Source organism: Colossoma macropomum, unplaced genomic scaffold, assembly GCF_904425465.1.
Source record: "Colossoma macropomum unplaced genomic scaffold, Colossoma_macropomum, whole genome shotgun sequence".
NCBI lineage: Eukaryota > Metazoa > Chordata > Actinopteri > Characiformes > Serrasalmidae > Colossoma > Colossoma macropomum.
In genome coordinates this window covers 12,709,001-12,728,245 of record NW_023494787.1, presented here as the reverse complement: position 1 = coordinate 12,728,245, position 19,245 = coordinate 12,709,001, and the positions used below count along the sequence as shown (strand labels likewise).

Sequence of the window (19,245 nt, the reverse complement as noted above, 5' to 3'; positions counted from 1 at the left end):
AATCTACAACCTCTGTTGCAGAGAGATTATAAAGCAAACTATTCCCCAAAGACGATTATCCTTTATTTTTTTCAGATTTCCTGCTATTTTTTGATGCCAAAATTATGTATACAAACTCAGAAGACACGTGTGGTTCACTGGTGGTTTTGAATAGCAAATAAAATGGCTAAATTTACGTTTTAGCTCCCTGGTTCCTATCACCACCACTGTATAGAAATCTGAGTCGGTAAGTTTCTCTGCAGTTAATCATTTCACATCAAACCACTCAGAATGACTTTATTTACATCTCAGCCGCTGTATTAATATGATGAATAGCATAAGAATTAAGGATCAACACACCATCCACATGTGTGTGAGTGTGTAAATGAGATCTGAATGAGATGCAGAGCAAGCCGACTGTTTCACTAGTTAATAGCCGGTCTGGCAGCTCTGTTCACATATGTATGCATTAGATGGATGATGCCGTGTGCACAGAAGCGTGTGTGTTTCAAATAGGCATGTCAAGAGGCAAGTAAGTGTGTCTGATACATTCAGAATATAAAGAGTGTGACACACATATCAAGTGTGTGACGCGCTTGTGATGAGCACATTCACATCACTCTGTATGTGTTTGTATGACTGTGAGTGAGAAAAACTCTCCTCTTCGGATCTGACTGACAGCTTAACTCTTCATGAATACGCTGTGCGTCAAAGGTTTGGGAAAACCTTGCTTCTCCAAGTATTGTTTAGTACTGCATGATCATATCGTTGGCTTGGTTTACAATAATGTAACATTAAAGTCAACCTAAAATCAAAATAGACCTGTTTTACCTCGTTAGTTTTTGTTCCTGCTGAATATTAAATGCAGTTAATTTTATCATAAAATCTAAAAGACATAATTCTTGTTTTACTGTAATCTCTGATGAAAGTGCAGTGAATTTTGCCACGTGCTCTGATTTTTGATTACATCATTGTGCAGCTATAGGTGGGGAAAAATCATACTAACCAACTACGAAGGGAATATTCGTGAACAAATTTTGGGTTGGCTTGACCAATCCAGCTGATGACACTTTAGGTGGTTGCTAAGGTGTTGCTAGGCAACTGCTATGTTACTCCAGGTGGTTGCTAACGTGTTGCTAGGCCGTTGCTGCAATATTCCAGGTGGTTGCTAAGGTTTTTCTAGGCCAATGCTATGTTACTCCAGGTGGTTGCTAGCATGTTGCTAGGCCACTGCTGCCAGATTCCAAGTGGTTGCTAAGGTATTGCTAGGCAGCTGCTATGTTACTTCAGGTGGTTGTTAAGGTTTTGCTAGGCCACTGCTAGGTTACTCCAAGTGGTTGGTAACATGTTGCTAGGCCGCTGCTGCAGTATTCCAGGTGGTTGCTAAGGTGTTGCTAGGCCATTGCTATGTTACTCCAGATGGTTGCTAACATGTTGCTAGGCCGTTGCTGCAATTTTCCAGGTGGTTGCTAAGGTTTGGCTACTGCTATGCTTCCCCATTTGGTTACTTAGGTGTCACTAGGCCATTGCTATGGTATACCAGGTGGATGCTAAGGTGTTGTTAGGTCGCCACTACACTTGCTACAATGTTCCTGGGCCATTGCTATGGTACCCCATGTGGTTGCTAAGGTGTTGCTAGCATACTGATTTGACCAGACCTTGTATACTGAATGTGGTGGAAACAGAGGTAAGGGTATAAGCTTTATATAGTAAATAAATATAAAGTTATAATAATAGAGTAGAATCGTCCCCTTCCCACCACCTCCACCTATAATCACGAGAAAACTCTCAGTTAGCTCAGAGACCCTGTTTGATACCATGTTTCACCGTGTTCACTCAGAAATCCCTCACAGTACTGAAGGAAAATGCTTTATAATTTTTTATTCTTTGACTTTAAAGACTAAACAGTTTTATTTTGAGAAAAATTATATCAAATGTAAATATTAGTGACCGTGATAGCTTAGGAACAATTCCACACATTTTTCCCTTTGTTGTGTTGCCAGCGCTCATCAGCACTCAAACATTTCAGGGGTTTTAAACTTTGGGCCACAAAAGTTTCAGTTAGGGGTGAGCACGGGTACTCGAGGACTCGGTTAACCATTTAAGGTGCCAGTATTTGAATACTGAAATCACTATTTGGCTATTTGTTATGTTTCATCATGGGAAGACAATAGAAATTATACTGGCCAATAGTTCAGTGAAATGCTGATTTTATGTTTAAATATGCAGTTTTAATCGGCAGTTTTGTGAGTAAGTATGTTATACTGTGTTACTGCAAGACACGAGTGCTTGAACGGGAGCATATTTCCAAGGACACGTTGTCAAGGATGTAAGTGTTAGCTCATCAGCTCCTCTGAGGTAGCTTCCGTTATTTCCTTGGTATTTTTTTTAATATTAAAAATAAAATGTTTTCAAATGTTCACCTCCAGTTCTACCACCTAAAAATTAAACCTACAGCCCTAAACTAATTTCAGGAATTTGTTTTCCCTTTTGCTGTTGCTTTTTCATTCCTTGCGGTTAACCAGATGTCTGTATATTAACAGATGTTTGAATATCAAAATTAGTCGGAAGGCACATCCCTGGTTTCAGTGTGTGCTTTTAACAGTAGTCTGGAAAAGAAAACTGTCAAATCGATAGCTGAGTTCAACAAGCTTGCCTGGGGTCCTGGTGGGCCCCATTTCTAGACCGCTGCCTCAACCAAGGCTGTCGCAATCGGAAGAATCCTTCAAATACAGCCGAGAAATTCAGCCTACTGGCAGTTTTCAAGGATGCTAGTGGATTATCCTTATCTTCTGTCAGTCACGACCCTTTGCACACACACCTCACCTGAGGAAAGTTCAAGATAGATGTCAGCAGAAGAAAAAAAACTACTACAGGTTGTGTGAAAAGGCCAGTGAAATATATAGTAACTTGTACAGTACACTGTTTGTTTAGCCGTGAATCTGTTTAAAAGGGTGTAAATTGAATGCAGGGTGTGAAATGCACCTGTTTTCGGTGAGTTGAACGAGTTTAGCTGCAACACAGCATTTAATTACAAACAGATTGTTTTGTCTACCACATATTACATCATTAACATCAATATTTTGCTTGCCAGCTTATCTTTCAGAACAATATTTTCTTTATAAAATTTTGTGCGCATTTATAGGACAGTCCTGCCGAGGACTGCAAACCTGCTTTTGCCTAAATAATAGCTTTCATGAAAGAAAGCTTAATGTTGAAGCTTAAGACACACAGCATTAGCACATAGATGTTTTATATGAATAAAACTTTTGCAGATATAAGTAACAGTGATAAAATGCACACTTCAGAAGGAAAAGGTGTCCCTAAACTATTGACAGACACCGAAGATGCACTCAAAAAAAGGTTCATGATTAAAATATGTGACATCAACACAAAGTTAGTTTTTTGTTGGGAAGAAATGTGTTGAAGCAACATATTTTATTTGTGTGCAACCACTTGACACATTGTAGTCACATAAATTCAGTGCCGTTTTTTCAGTGCTGTTCAGAAGACTGAGAAAATGATCTGTAAAGCCATTTATCTCAGCAGTGCGCATTTATTTGTTCAAAAACACTAAAGTTAGAAAAAAAACACATTTCCAAATCTCTCCTCGAGGAAGGTACACGCTGTCTGCTGAGATAAATAGCTCTAAACCAGTTTTATGCTGCCTAACACGTCTACGCAGTGCTGTATATCTGTGGGAGAACGTGTTTGTCTGTGTATTTTTTGCAGTTTAAATCATATTTACTTCTGAGAGTTTAGCCAAATTAACATTCTGTGCTCTCACTGACCCGTGTGTAAGGAAGCATCTGTTTGGGTTTTGCTTTTTCTATTCACGTCTGTCTGAAATCGCCGTTCTGGCAGGCACTCATGGGATATGTAGTCTCTCATCTGTTGATTTTTCTCGTGTCTCATGCGAATATCCCCATATGTTCCAGGTACATTCAGAACTCTCAGCCCTACCTGAACAACATGACGGCAGTGGGCTGCATGATGGCTCTGGCCGCTGTGTTTCCGCTGGGCATCGATGGCCTGCATGTCCGTAGGTCACAGTTCCCCGTGGTCTGCCAGGTAAAGCACTCGCACTCATAGAGAGAAATGGACAACATGTCTTTATCATCTCTGTCATGTAGAAGAAGGAAAAAGCATGAATAACTCCCAGAACCCTTGGCTAATTATTGCGTAATTAATCTTAGGCGTTATTATTATTAGTACCTACCACTTAGCCCTTAGCCCTCTGTTTTGTTGCCTTCATGTCTAGGGGTAGGGTATCCTGATTTTTGTCGAGATGGAGGGGTAGGGTGAAGTGTTAGGGCTACATGGGCCTCCAAACGGAGGTTTTTCAGAGGCACGCTACAAATGGAGTGTTATGAGAAAAGACATACGGCAAGATGGCTGAACAAGAGACCATAGAAACACACAAATATGAGAATTTTCTCTGTTAAAAATTGTGATAACAATTGTATTATTTCAGTTTAATGTCATTTCAATGAATTAGGTCCTTTTCTTCATAACAAGTATAAAATATCACTAGTAGTGTGCTGATGTCTTGGTAGCTAGCTAAATTTCCCATTCCACCTTAAATAGTCCAGCAGTACTGATGCCTGAAGCATCATAATGTAACTGCTGCTCCATTTAAGGTGAAACAGGAAAATTCAAACAGCTGGCGAATATCTGGCTTCAGCTTCATATCACCAAAGAATTAGCGGTGGGCAATAATAAATAATTATCACACCCCCCCCTCTCTGAAGGCATATGATGCCCTAAATGTAACTAAAGCACAACAGTGAGGAGCTGAACTTTACCCTCCTCTGCTGTCACTGCAGACTGGCAGGGTCACCTACAGAGCAGCGCTAGTAGCTGTTAATGAAGTAATGCTCTTTTTTATTTGAGGGTCCCATTTCGTAGGGAAGATTTCAACAACTACCCCTCATAACTCGTTTCAAGGGGCAAGATGAGACTCGAAAACAAGGGGTAGGGGTAAAAATAAGAAATGGGATTGGGCCTTATTCATCTGAAAAAAATGTAATGTAAAGCCAATTATCAGGACAAACATATTAGAATAAGCCCAAATGAACAATACTCTGTGATGTGATGTGTGAGAGCTTAAAAGGCTCATATAACGTATATTCCTTACATATTTAGAAATAAGAGTTTGCTGTTGTATGTGAACACTGTTAAAACATACCATCCATATTTTCCTTTTTTACAGTCTATATATGTAAACTAAGCTGCAAAAGCAGCCTGTTTGGAGTTACCGTTGTTGTGATGTCATGAAAACCATCACATTTGCATATATCCACCTATTCAGCCTACAGCAGTTTAGCTCCACCCACTCAGACTGAAGTTATAAGGAGTGTTTCAGCCTGGACTGCTCTTTGAATGAGGCACAATACAGGGCAGCCAATCAGAACAGAGTTAATTTACATATGTGTCTTTTTCCGTCCATGTCTTTCTCTGTTTTAGTCTTGGTTTTCTTGTTCTCCTGTGCCATGTGTTTTTGTTTACGTCTGCCATGTGGCTTTGTTTTCTTGTGCCATGTGCCTCTGTTGTTGTTTTGGTCTGTCTCCTCCCTGGTCCTGCCCCCTTATCATCTGCTCCACCTGCCTGTAGTCTGTAGCCCCGCGCTCTCATTAGTTCCGGGTGTTTCTTGTTTCCTCTCAGTGTATTTATAGCTGTGTTTGCGCCGTCCCTTTGTCTTGCATTGTCTATGTTACCCTGTTGCTTGTTTTCACTTATCTTGTTTGTTTTGTTTCCAGTTTAGTCTGTTCTACAAACCTCTGCTACTCAGTTTCAGGACTCTTTTAAATCTGATTTAAATAAAAGCAACTCGCGCTTGCGTCCAGCCTCATCTCCTACATTACAATATATCAGTTGTGAACACACCATGACAAAACTAGCCTGTTTATTTTAAGTGATAAAGAGAAGTTGGAAAATGTTCATGTAAAAATAATATATGACTCTTTTTGGTTCAAAAATGACACAAACATATTAAGTGGAGCTTGGCTAAAAAGGTAATGAGCCATTTAACCCTTGTGTGGTGTTCAGGTCTGTGGGACCCGTTTTCAATGTTCACCAAAAGAAAAAAATGATGTGATTTATTATTATTTCAACCTCAGATTCTTGGCCTTTGCTCATTTTCTGTGAAGAGCATATAAAATAACCCATTTTCAGTGCTTCACTCTGTTCACCCCCACACATTTATATTACACATGTGGTGTTGGGCTGAACCAGCGGGGAATAAAAGTGTGGAGGTCCTTCACTCTGTTCTCCTCCTACATGGCCTGCTGTTAGTGTGTGTGTCCGTGTGTGTGTGTGTGTGTGAGAGGGTGGACAACATGGACAGGCTGCTGACTGGCTACAGCTGCTAAAGGAGAACCCTACGCTGGACACTTGTGACATTTTAAACATCTGGTATTTTTACATAAATTGTTTTGGCTGTACTGATTTAATAAAACAATAATGTGGTGAGTCCAGCAGACCACTGAGTAACAAACACATCAACACCACACAAGGGTTAAGCATTTCCAATGCTCTCCTCAAGGATGTCCAGTGTTTACAGTTACTATCCAATACCTAGTTTATCTAATCAGCCATTCATTAGATTAAATCAGGTGCTGCTGATGGAATTTAACAAATTCATCTGATGGCTGGAGTGCAGTGAGAAGTCATGAAGTAAACCTGTATTCTTCTGTATTCTTCTAACCATATTCATAACTATTTCATAAACAAGAAATTTATGTATTTAATTTAACGTTATATAGTTTTTTTATTGGCAAGATAAATAGTTTTAATCAGTTTTCCAGGCTGCCTAAGACTGATGGACAGTTCTGTATGTAGTTAGGAGAGTGAGTAATTTAAGTGTTGGCCCACATAAAGGCAGGTAGGGCCAGTTTCCCATTGTACCTGACATTTAGTCATTCACTATGCTTAATCTGTAAACTGGTCTTTAAGGTTTAAAGCAGGGGGCACCGATCTGTCCACAAAGGACCACTGTGGCTGCAGGTTTTCATTCCAGCCAAACAGAAACTGACCTGATAGCACTAATCAATTGTTTGAAGACTGAGACCAACTGGACAAGAGGCATCAGGTGTGCTTCAGCTTGTTTGGAATGAAAACCTGCAGCCACACTGGCCCCTTACAGATAAGATGATCCCCTGTCAATAAGAGACCCTTAGTTTAAAGGATTAGTTTAACATCTGTTTGAGGAATACTCCAGCGTTTTTCAGCTTAATCTCTGTGTGCATTGTGCAGTTCATTCCCATAGGGGCTCCATCAGCTGCGCATTGGGTTCTGTTATATCTGTGTTTTGACACAAGCAGAAGGAAAATATCAAATTTGGTGTCCATGGTAATGGACAGTACGCTGCAGCCGGAGCAGATGGAGGTTAGGTTGAAAAACGCTAGAGAATTTCTTTAACTTAAAAGATGTTTCTAGTTAATTCTACATAAAGTGCTTTTTAAAATTCTTGCTCAGAGCGCTGTGATTTAATGAAGTGATTTATTTCTTTCATAGTTCCGCTTGTGGCTGCTCGGCCTTGGCTTCAGTCTGGCCTACGGCAGCATGTTCACGAAGATCTGGTGGGTCCACACAGTCTTCACCAAGAAGGACGAGAAGAAGGATAAGCGTAAGGTAAAGAGAGAGCTGAGCTGTGTGCTTGCACTGAGTGTGTGTGTGTGTGTGTGTATGTGTGTGTGTGGTGGAGATTACATGGAAGTCCTTCAGAAAGAGCTGCTTGTTCTAGTCTAAAGAGGTTCCCTATTGTTGACTCTATTATAGACCCTTTTCTTTGAAAATCAGCATTAATAATGAAATGACTCTTTCTGATATGGAATTATACTCACTGTCCACTCTTTTACTTCCACTCACTGGCCACTTTATTAACTCCACATACCTCACAGGTCCACTATATCGGTGTACAATTACAGACTGTAGCCCATCTGTTGTTTATCAGCCCCCCTCTATCCCATTCATCACTGGTCAGTTTCTGACCACAGGACCGCTGATGTCTATATATTATTTTGGTGATGGTCCATTCTCAGCACAGCAGTGACACTGCCTACCATGTCAATACCATGTCAGTGTCAGTGACTGCAAGTGAAGCGTCTCTCAGAGTAACTCTGTGGCCAGAAACTGACCACTGATAAAGAGCTAGAGCAGTTGTTTTTAACTTTTGGGGCACAGCCCCCAGTGGGCCATGGTGGTACTGCAAGTAGGCTGTTGGCAGTCATTTATTTCAATATACATTAAGACATTTAACCAAACATGACTTATAATACATCAGTGTTTACTGTCACAAAAATAATACATATTTAGGTCGAGCTGCTTGATTGATCTGGCATGACTGATGGACAGGAAAGTTTGAGCACCCCTGACCAAATGATGTGTTGTTTTTTCAACTTTGCTAAACTTACATAAATAACTTAAACATTGCTCTGTCAAATTTTTGTGCAGAATTTATATTTCAACATTTAGGGCAATAAATACAGTATAAGATGTAAAATGTGCCAAAACGTTTGCTCAGGCCACATTTCATGTGTTTGTTTTTGAATGTTTTCATATGTTAAATTCAGTAGTAATGAAAAACAGTTATTGTACATTAAAATGTACCTATTATCACTGGATAAATCAACAAAACATGTCATTTGACTAGGGGTGCACAAACCTTTGTAAACAACTTTAACTAAAAATAACAAACTAGATATGATTATACTTTCAGAGTAATTCAGTGTAAAACGTTTCTCATTCTGATTGTGTGACATTTAACCATCATAGTTAAATGGCTGCAAATGGATTTTTTTTGTGTGTTTATCATGTTGCATGATTGTACAGTAAAAGTGAAAGTGCTACATTGATTATGATTTTGCATTTATATTTACATTTTATACATTTATGTACTGAAAACAGTCCGAATTTAATTTGATCATTTTTACAGGACAATTTTTGTTACTGTAAAATGATCTGTGTTCTGATCGGCTGAACTGTATTGTATCTCATTCAGAAAGCAGCCCAGACTGAAACACTCCTTATAACTTCAGCAGGAGTGGGCGGGGCTGAACTGCCATATGTAAATGCGCTGGTTTTTCTGACATCGCTGAAACAGTAAAATCAAAACAAGTTGTTTTTGTCCATATCACTGCTGTCGGAACAAAACCTTGTATCTCCCTTTTTAACGCTTTTCAGTTTTTGACATAATTTGAAAATACTTATTGCCCCTAACATTATATCTAAATTTCATGATGAATGGACCAAAACAAACGGCCTATGACTGGTAAAAAAATTCTGGTTCCATTGACTTACATTAAAAGTAAAGTATGTTTTTTTCTTCTCCTGTAAAGTTACCATTTTGGAGATACGAGGTTTCATTCCGACAACAGCGATATATAGACTGGGGAGTTAACAGTATGTTTTGAATCTTTACCAATGTTTACATACTACATTACATTATTTTATTTAAAAATGGTGAGGAAAATTACATTTTCGATGATATGGGGCCTTTAAAGCTTTTATGGTCATTTGTGTGGGCTGGGAGTTAGAAGCTAAAGGATGGGTAATGCAAACTGTACATCAGCAGATGAACTACGGTCTCTAACTGTACAGCAAGGTGGCGCTACAAGAGAGGGGTTTCTAATAAAGTGGCCAGTGAGTGTATATGATTATATATCTATGCCTATCACACTCTCTCTCTCTCTCTCTCTCTCTCTCTCTCTCTCTCTCTCTCTCTCTCTCTATTGCATTGACCTCATCTTTCTCACTGAACTCAGTAAAATGGGTTTCCACCCCCCCTCCCTTTTTTTCTCTCTCTCACCATCTCTCTCTATATCTCTCTCTTTCTCTGTGGCTTTTTGCCCTCATCTTTCTCTCTGACCTTAAAGAAATGGGTCTCTAGTCGCCCTTGAACAGTTCTAAATGGCCCATTTATCGCCCAGCTCAAGCTCAATGACCCCTTCAGACTGCTTGGGCAGAGAAGATTCTCTCCATCATCGGGCCAACCCACGCTGACGCACACGTATGCGGTTAACACAGTCAGCGAATACGTGTCCACCCTCCTTACATGGCAGAATGAGGGGACATTAACGAAAAAAACAGCAGGAAAGAGACAGAGAGAGATAAAGAACATTAGGAAAGGAGAAAGGCGTTTTTCAGGGATAAGGAGATGATTCTGATGATACTGAATATTTATGAACATCCACCTTCTGGGCGGGTGGTCCCGTTTCTCTTTTTTGCTCTTTTCCCTTTTTTTTGAGGATTAGCGTACGGAGAGCTGTGTCAGAACTGATCGACTTCACTTCTGAGTCCCTCAGTGCCGCACATAAGCCGCCAGGCGCCGCAACACTTAAAAATGGAGACAATCCACGCGGCGCAGAAGTGACAGCATTGTCATTTGCGATTGTGTTTTAATCCTCATTCTCTGACGCGGAGCTGTAATTCAAACACACAACTGCATCTGCTTTGTTCAGGGATTCTTAGGAGCAACATCAGGGACGTGAAAAAAAACAGAAACAAGTGTGGGAGACTAAGGAGTGTTTGGGACAATTGTGTTTTATTTTTGGTGGTGATGTGTGTCTTTTCTCGTGTGCAGCACTGTAGAATTGTCACGAAGCAGCAGACACACTGCACTCTGCGTTCGGATTGCATAACCGCTTTTATTTCACCACCGATCGCAGAGGAACGCCGAAGGTCTTTGATTGTCTTTTGTCCTGCTCCTGTAAGAAGCTGCTCAAAGCGGAAAGAAACAACCAGCACAAAAACAGTAGTGATAACACTTCTTCAGTGCCTGTCACAGCGTTGGTTTTTTGTTCATCACAAACACAGCTACCCGCGACATGAAAAGCAGAGGGACGACATCAGCCGTGTAGAAGAGTAATGCCTTCGATTGAAATCCGACACACACTTGTATAAAATCTGGGTCGTGCACTCGGCACCAGATTGAATTGGCTTTCACAGTAATGGCCTGTTGTTTTCTTCTCGCGTCCTCCGTACTCTCTGTGTCATAAATCCTTCCTCCTGCTGTCCGCATCAGTCGTTTCCACCTACACTGGCCATCAAATGTGTGGGAAGACATCGCCCTTCTTTCAAAATTTAGATAGATTTAAGTGGATACGCTGCAAAAAAATTATAGCACGTGAAAACATCTTAGATGTAGTTAAAATAGCCAACATTTTCAATATAAGATTATTGTAAGAACATTATTTAACTCCCACTATATAGATATAAGTGTTGGGACACTCCTCCTAATTAGCGAGTTCAGGTGTTTCAGCCACACCCATTGGTAACAGGTGGATAAAGTTAAGCACATAGCCTTGCAGTTTGGATAGACAGACACTGGCAATAGAGGGTCGCACTGATGAGCTCGGTGACTTTAAACATGGCACTGTTATAGGATGCCACCTCTGCTACAAGTCCATTTGTGCAGTTTCTGTCCTGCAAGATCTGCCCCTGTCAACTGTAAGTGCTGTTACTGTGAAATGGAAGCAACTAAGAGTGACAACAGCTCAGCAACGAAGCGGTAGACCACAGAAACTCACAGAGCGGAGCCGCCGAGTGCTGAAGTGCACAGTGCCGATCCTCTGTTGAATCACTCACTAGTTCCAAATTGAGTTCCAAATTGCTAGAGGCAGCATCAGCAAAAAAACTGCATGTTAGGAGCTTCACGAAATGGGTGTCCTTCGCCGAGCAACTACACACAAGCCTAAGATCTAAATGCACAATGCTAAACGGGGGGTGGGGGGTGGGGAAGTGGTGTAAAGCATGCCGCCACTGGGCTCTGGAGCAATGGAAACGTGTTCTGTGGAGTGACGAATCACGCTTCTCTATCTGTCAGTCTGATAGACGAGTCTCGGTTCTCAAATATTCTCTTAAAAACTTTTTTTTCTTAATATTTTTTATAGGAAAATCTTCATTGTTCTGTCATCCAGGCTATGTTGCATTTTGCAGCTTACCATAAATGACGCAGGTACATTTTATTATTATTAACTGTTATTTCAGTTATTTAGTTTAATCCGCTCAGTGGAGCAAAATAGAGAAAACAATTCAAACCAAGTGTTTAAAAAATTGAAGCAAACAAAAGCTAGAGGTGATCTGAGGAAAAAACAGCCAACAGGAAAAGATCCTCCTTGAAAAAAAAAATACTTGTGAGGTGACGGCGGAAAGAAAGAGGTGAGGACAGGTGAGAGTAGCAGAGGCAGCGCCGAGTTTGATACATTTAAATGCTTCAACTCTTACAGCCTAAGTTGAGTGTTAGGCTATCATAAAGTTAAGAAAATATTTAAGAATATAATGTTTGCAAGAATATTACTTGTTCTTAGGATTATTCTTAACCCTTGTGTGGTGTTGATGTGTTTTTTACTCAGTGGTCTGGTGGACCCACCACATTATTGTTTTTCAGATCAGTGCAGCCATAATAATTTATGTAAAAACACCAGATGTTTAAAATATTGCAAGTGGCCAGCATAGGGTTCTACTTTAGCAGCTGTAGCCAGTCAGCAGCCTGTCCACATTGTCCACCCTCACACACAGACACACATACACACACACACACATACACACACACACACTAACAGCAGGCCATGTAGGAGGAGAACAGAGTGAAGGATGCAGCACCTCCACACTTTTATTCCCCGCTGGTTCAGCCCAATACCACATGTGTAATATAAATGTGTGGGGGGTGAACAGTGTGAAGACACTGAAAATGGGTTATTTTATATGTTCTTCACAGAAAATGAGCAAAGGACAAGAATCTGAGGTTGAAATAATAATAAGTCACATCATTTTCTCTTTTGGTGAACATTGAAAACGGGTCCCACAGACCCGAACACCACACAAGGGTTAAGAAAATAGTTAAGACAAAAACAAATACAGTAATTCTTAAGTTATTTGAAGAATAACATTTTTTGTAACCTTTTTCTTAAGAATGAAGTTCAAAAAACACACATTTAAGAAGACTTTCTTAATTAAGACACTTTCATGAATCCGGCCCCTGAATGGTTTGAGTGCTGAATGAGGGCTTTTATTGTGTTTAGTGATTTGCAGCAGCTTTTCTTTTTTATTTACTATGTTGACGTAAACTGATAACGAAAAACACGCACATTTATATTAAACCCCTGTGAGAAGCACAGTGTCCCCTAACTTTAGCCGGTACTGTCTGAGTAAAGCAGTTTTTTTTTGTTGTTGTTTCCTCTTTGTCTCAGCAGCACCTGGAGCCCTGGAAGCTGTATGCCACGGTGGGGGTGCTGCTGGTTATAGACGTGCTGTCCCTCATGATCTGGCAGATTGTGGATCCGCTGCACATCACCGAGGAGGTACGGCTCAATCTCTCACTGTGTAGCGCCCTGTGCGTGTATTTGATTGTGTGCCTGAAATGAAATTGGGTTGTTTCTGGGTTTATATTTGTCGTTTTTGGCCTCAGGGCTGCTCTGTTGCAATCTCTCTCTCTCTCCTTCTCTCTCTTGCTATCTCTCTCTCTCACTCAATAAATCCCGCTCTCTCACTCACCTCTATTGCTTTTCCCTAACCTGCACTCTCTGTTTATCTGAGCAGAAGTTCACAAGAGAGGTGCCTAAAGGAGACCTAGATGTGCTGATTGAGCCGCTGCTGGAGCACTGCAGCTCGGAGAAGATGAACACTTGGCTGGGTAAGGCTGAATAATCCTCAGCTGGTTTGTGCTAGTATGCTAGCATACCTAGAGCGGGGACACGCTTGATTTAATGTTTTTTTGTCATTTTAACCTCTCAAACCCTAACAGTACATGTTCACTGCACTTGGTGTGAATCTCTCTCCTCACTTCAGCAATGCCTCGCTGTTTAACGGGCGTGTCTGTCTATAATAGTCTGTAATCAAACCTTTCATTCTTCATAAAATCCAATTACTTATTTTCTAATTTGACAACTCTCCTAAAACTGGTTTTAAAACAGGCCTCTTGAATGATATATTTCTGCAAACTATGATAGACTAATGTGTAGTTAAAGCTGCACTATGTAAGATTTGGGGATTTGGAGACCCCTCTGGTAGAAATGTGTAAATGCATACAACGTGCAGAAGAACATTTTGTAACGTCAGTTATGTTGATGATGATCATTGCGCACATGTTGAAAGAGAATTCAAAGAGAACTCTGTCAAAACTTGGTGAAGGACGTGTCTTCCAAGTCTTCCAAGGATGTGAGTGAATTATCTACCATTGTCATCATATCTTCATCAGTATGGTGGTCGTGTTGCATTTGAGACCCAAAGATGGAGCTGGACCTTCTTTTGAAGTCTGTGCGTGTGACATTAAACATAAAGACATGTGACGTGGTCTTAAAAACTCCCTCGAAATCTGACTCGTCACTATTGACTTTTATTATTAAATAACAGAACACACACACACACACTCACATGCACACACACCGTATTTTAGCCAGTTTTTTTTCAACGGACTCAGTAATGCTTTCAATTTGAACAAAAAAATCTTACATAGTGCAGCTTTAAAATTAGAGATGGCACGATGCTACTTTTTTTCCAGTACTGATACTGAAACCTTGAGGTTTAGCCAATGTCAATACTGATCTGGGATAATTAAACTTTAAAAATTTTAATTGAAGCACTTCACTTAGGATAAACATCTGAAAGTAGTCTATCAAGCTCAAACTGCTCAGTCACTCTCCACCCCACAGGACGAGCTACACAGCTAACAGCAGCCCATCACACAGTGTGAGTGAGCGCTATTTCGGGACAGATTTCTTACAGGATTAAATCACACTTTTTTCCCTCAGACATACAATGCAGTATTTTCTGCTGATGCAGATGTAAGCCTAGCATTCAGTTCATCATCTTACAGGAATAGTTTGGCAAAAAAATCACATTTCCTCAGTTTTCCACTTACCTCAGATATAATCTATCAGGCTAGACATGTCTTATGTCTGAATTGTGTTTCCTACATTTACTGCTGGATCTGCAGTGCTAAAATTGCTATGTCAATAGCCAAAGATTTTTCTGTAAATACATCCCCAAAACTTCTCAGACCACTTAAACAATCCTGTCAGTGCTGTGTAGCTGCTGCATGTAATTTGTTTAAAGTGGAAACCTGCTCAACTTTTTTTTACCCTGCTGCTGGTCAAGTTCTCTCCACTCACTGTCCCACAGCCCCAGTCCTCTTGTTCTCTTTTCATTTTGTCCATTTTTGTCCATAATGTATTTGAGTGGACACAAACACTATAATCAAAGCAAATCACGTTTATTGTCGCATCACATTCACTCAGGTATAAAGGTGAGTGAAAATCTTAGGTGCGTAGCCCCCTTGTAGTACTCAAATATATAAACATATATAGGACGAGAAAAAAAAATATATATAGAAATATAAAATATATATATATACATTAGACTCTAAATATATACACATACACAATATACACATTACTATACACACAGTATAGCACCATTTCAATGTAGCGTTTACAGTTTTGTACAGTAATATGTTATGAAATACAAGCTATATATAGATTTGCTAGAAGTTACAGTAAGATCAGAGTGAGTCTGTTAAAAAAATCTTACATAGTGCAGCTTTAAAATTAGAGATGGCACGATACTACTTGTGGAGGTGTGGATTGTCCATGGAGATCATGATGATGATGATGATGATGATGATTCAGAGGTCTGTATGTGGACCCCCACTTCAGTTTTGCACTTTTATAGCTGGATAACTTGCAGAGTAGTTTCACAATCGTTAAAAGATAATACATTACAGTTACTGAGATTAAAAGCCGAATAAAAAGCTCTGAGCTTAAGAGCTTTTGATCTAAAGGAGTGTCAAACTGGGTTCCCAGGTGGCTGCTTGACAGAGAGCCGAGAGTGTGCAAAGCTGCAAAGGAGGGGGGGCTTTGAAGAAGCAGAAACAGAAGACGGCTTTGATTTGTTTAACAGTTTATTTATTTATTTTTACATTTCCTGGTCACCTCATAATTCAGTTTGTGTAACTTCATAGTAAGAGATAGTAATAATATGCAAGGACCCATCTATGAGTCGGTATGTCCATACTTTTGACCGGTACTGATGCGCTTGTTTTGGTTTGCCTGTGTGTATGGAGGTGGGGAATTTTAATCCTGCTATCCCCGACGGCGTCTCTGCCTCTTTTTGTGACCTTCTGCTCTGCTCCCCAGGTTTTTACTTCACATAAGTATTTACCTAATTAAACAAATTAATTACAACTTTAATGAAACAAATTAAACCAGCCCTGGTTCCCCAGTTAGGAAGAGTCATTAAAATACGCCCGCAAAGCTTCCTCGTGGCAGCGTCCTTGAGAAGAGCAGTTCACCGGCCTGTATTACCCCGAGGATCACAGTGTGCCTTTGATTTCGTCCTGTATCCAACGATGTGCGGCTGCATTCGTGAGTGCACTTTAAACAGTGGCACCAGTCCGCAGGCTTTTGATATCATGTCAGGATTTGACCTCCAGGTCGAGTATTTGCAAATGTTTTGTAAGTGTTTTTTTCCCGGCGAGTCCTCTGCGCCAAGTAGACCTAGATTTTGATTTATGTTTTAGTCATTTTCCAGACAGCCAGACAGACTGGGAATGAATAAAATGCTGCAATTACTGTGGCCCTACAAAACAAGCAAAACACTCTGGGCTTGTTTTGTGTATGTGATCTTGTTGTGTCCTCTCTGTCCTAGGGGTGGTCTATGGCTACAAGGGCTTGCTGCTGCTTCTTGGTATCTTCTTGGCTTACGAGACCAAGTCTGTGTCCACAGAGAAGATAAATGACCATCGAGCCGTGGGAATGGCCATTTACAACGTTTCTGTGAGTCCACTGTCTGTCTATCTGTCCCTTTATATGCTGGTCTGGCTGCATAGCAGGGCTGCACAGTGTATCAGTTGTTAACTGTGATATTGGTCTGTGCCATATTCATATTGCAGAAGTGTGCTATTAGTAAATGAGCTTTCTTTTTGTTTTTTTATGTAGGCTACGTTGCATTTTAGCCCGTACCATAAACAACACGAGAAACAGTTTGACATTGGATTTATAGTTATGTCCGTTATTTAGGTTAATCTGCTCAGAGGACAGCAAAATGGACGAAAAACATCAAACCAAGCGTTTATAAACATTTAGCAAACAAGAACTAGAGGTGATGGTGGAATAAATAGCCAACAGGAAAAAAATCCTGCTTGGAAAATACGATAATTGTGGGGTGACAGACGAGGGTGGGCAGAAGCTGCAGAGGCAGCGCTTGTGATGAATTTAGATGGTTATCTTGTCAACTCTTACAGCCTAAGACAAGAGTGAGACCGTCAAAAGGTTAAGAAAACATTTGAGAACGTAATATTTTCAAGAATGCCTTGAACAATACTTGTTCTTACAATTATTCTTAAGAAAGGAGTTAGAGAATTTGTGAATCTAAGCCCTGGTTTTGCATCAAACTATGAACACTCAGAGAACCCTTTGCATGATTTAAGGGTTCTTTGCATCCTTAAGTGGTTCTTCGGACTGGTGGAGAGTGTGTTTTCTATACAGATCCTTGTTGAAAAGGGTTCTTTATAGCACCCAAAAGCTTTCTTCTGTTGTTACAATTTCAAGCCTGTAACAGTAGCAGAACCCTTTTTGGTGCTATACAGAACACTTTTCAAAAAGTTTCGGTAACGCTTTCTATGAATGTCACGTTTGTAAGCATCTATAAACACATTTGTAACATGTTATAATGCCTTCATACGGCATTATAAACATAATTATAAACATTTATAAAAATGAATTACACTGGATTACACTTTATAGCCATGTTTATTATACATTATGAATTGTTAATATAATGCATTATAAATAGTGTTAATAACATGTTATACTGTCAGTGCCAAAGAAGTCAGTCCCAGCTTGGAGAGCGTAAAGACAAATACCAAGCTAACGGTGGTGTACATTGACTTTCCCACATTGGGTAAAACACTGATGGCAGCTCTAGTTTAAACTCTGTCATTTGAAGCCTGTAATGTGCTTTATTATGTATGTTTTAGTGTTTCAGTAAATCCTTCAATAAATACTTCAACTTGAAGCCTCACTCTGAACACTGGAGGAGGCTTTAGTACAGTACGCTTCACTTTACTTAGAGCGGACAAATACGACTTATGAGCTCTTATAATGTGTTATGATCAGTACTTATAATGTATTATGTTAACTATTCATAATGCATAATAAGCATGGCTATAACATGTAATGCATTTTTATAAATATTTATAGCCATGTTTATAATGCCTTATGAATGCATTATAACATGTTATGAATGTGTTTATAGATGCTTACAAAGGTGACATTCATAGAAAGTGTTACCACAGTTTCTATATAGAAAACAAACTCTCCATCAGTCTGAAGAACGCTTTTACGATGCAAAGAACCCTTTAATCATGCAAAGGGTTCTTTGAGTGTTCAGGGTTCTATATGGAAGCATTTTCTTTACTGAAAAAACCCTGAAGAGCTACTTTTCTAAGTGCGTAGGCCCTTTAATACAGGTCTGAAGGAGTTAAATACCCAGCAGTGAGGGACGTTCTTTAGTTCTCTGATTGAACAGTGAAGCAATTCCAGCTCGGCTGCTATCTCCTCCAACACAGAGTGTAATCTGGCCTCGTCTGGACCCCTGTGTGTCACGCCGCAGTCGCGAGCAGGCAGAAGACGCCGGAAGCTCTTTCAGTGGCGGATGGTTTGGCAGCGGCTGAGTGTCTGATTCTGCCATTTCTGTCCTGCCTGAAGAGCAGAGAACCTCTCCCCTCATCATCCAAAATAAAGTCACATGTCAGAGCTCCCCTTAACCCCCCAGCTCTCTTCTCTCAAACTCCACGCTCATTCCTTTCCATTCCTGCTGGAGCTCTGCAGGACTTTGACACATCTCACACGAAGATGCCAGTGCAGATTTATCTCCAGTAATCCTCAAAGAAGATACTTCTCCTCTGCTTTTCCCCTTGTGTTAGGTCTGACTGTGCTTTCTCCCGCCTGTGAGATGTTCTGGCTGACCTGCGAAACGAACGAGATGTCCACTTAGCCTGAGAGGAGCAGTCCAATAAATTCTTGCCTCGCTTGGTCAGAATATTTAGATTTTAATACTTCTGTTCAATCAGATTTTCTCTTCTCCTCAAATGTAGACAGTCAACCAAGACATGCTGATAGTCCTGAGTTTGCTTCTTTAGTTGTGCTGCGAGTTACGAGGCGAATGAAGCCTACAAATAATTGTAGCCACAGACAGTGAAGGGTAAAGGCACGTAAACGATCATTTACACAGCTTTTAAATTTGGAATGTGGTTTACTTTTCTTTTTA

General features: G+C 40.2%; 1 protein-coding gene across 1 annotated transcript in view; it reads left to right on the top strand.

Moving 5' to 3' along the window:
• Nucleotides 1–19,245, top strand: part of gabbr1b (gamma-aminobutyric acid (GABA) B receptor, 1b) — a 238,692-nt gene that overhangs the window by 207,161 nt on the left and 12,286 nt on the right. The window contains exons 17-21 of the mRNA XM_036566176.1: nucleotides 3,918–4,050; nucleotides 7,495–7,611; nucleotides 13,173–13,280; nucleotides 13,519–13,612; nucleotides 16,624–16,751. Of these exons, the coding sequence (XP_036422069.1) occupies nucleotides 3,918–4,050; nucleotides 7,495–7,611; nucleotides 13,173–13,280; nucleotides 13,519–13,612; nucleotides 16,624–16,751 (580 nt within the window). The remainder of the gene's footprint in view (nucleotides 1–3,917; nucleotides 4,051–7,494; nucleotides 7,612–13,172; nucleotides 13,281–13,518; nucleotides 13,613–16,623; nucleotides 16,752–19,245) is intronic.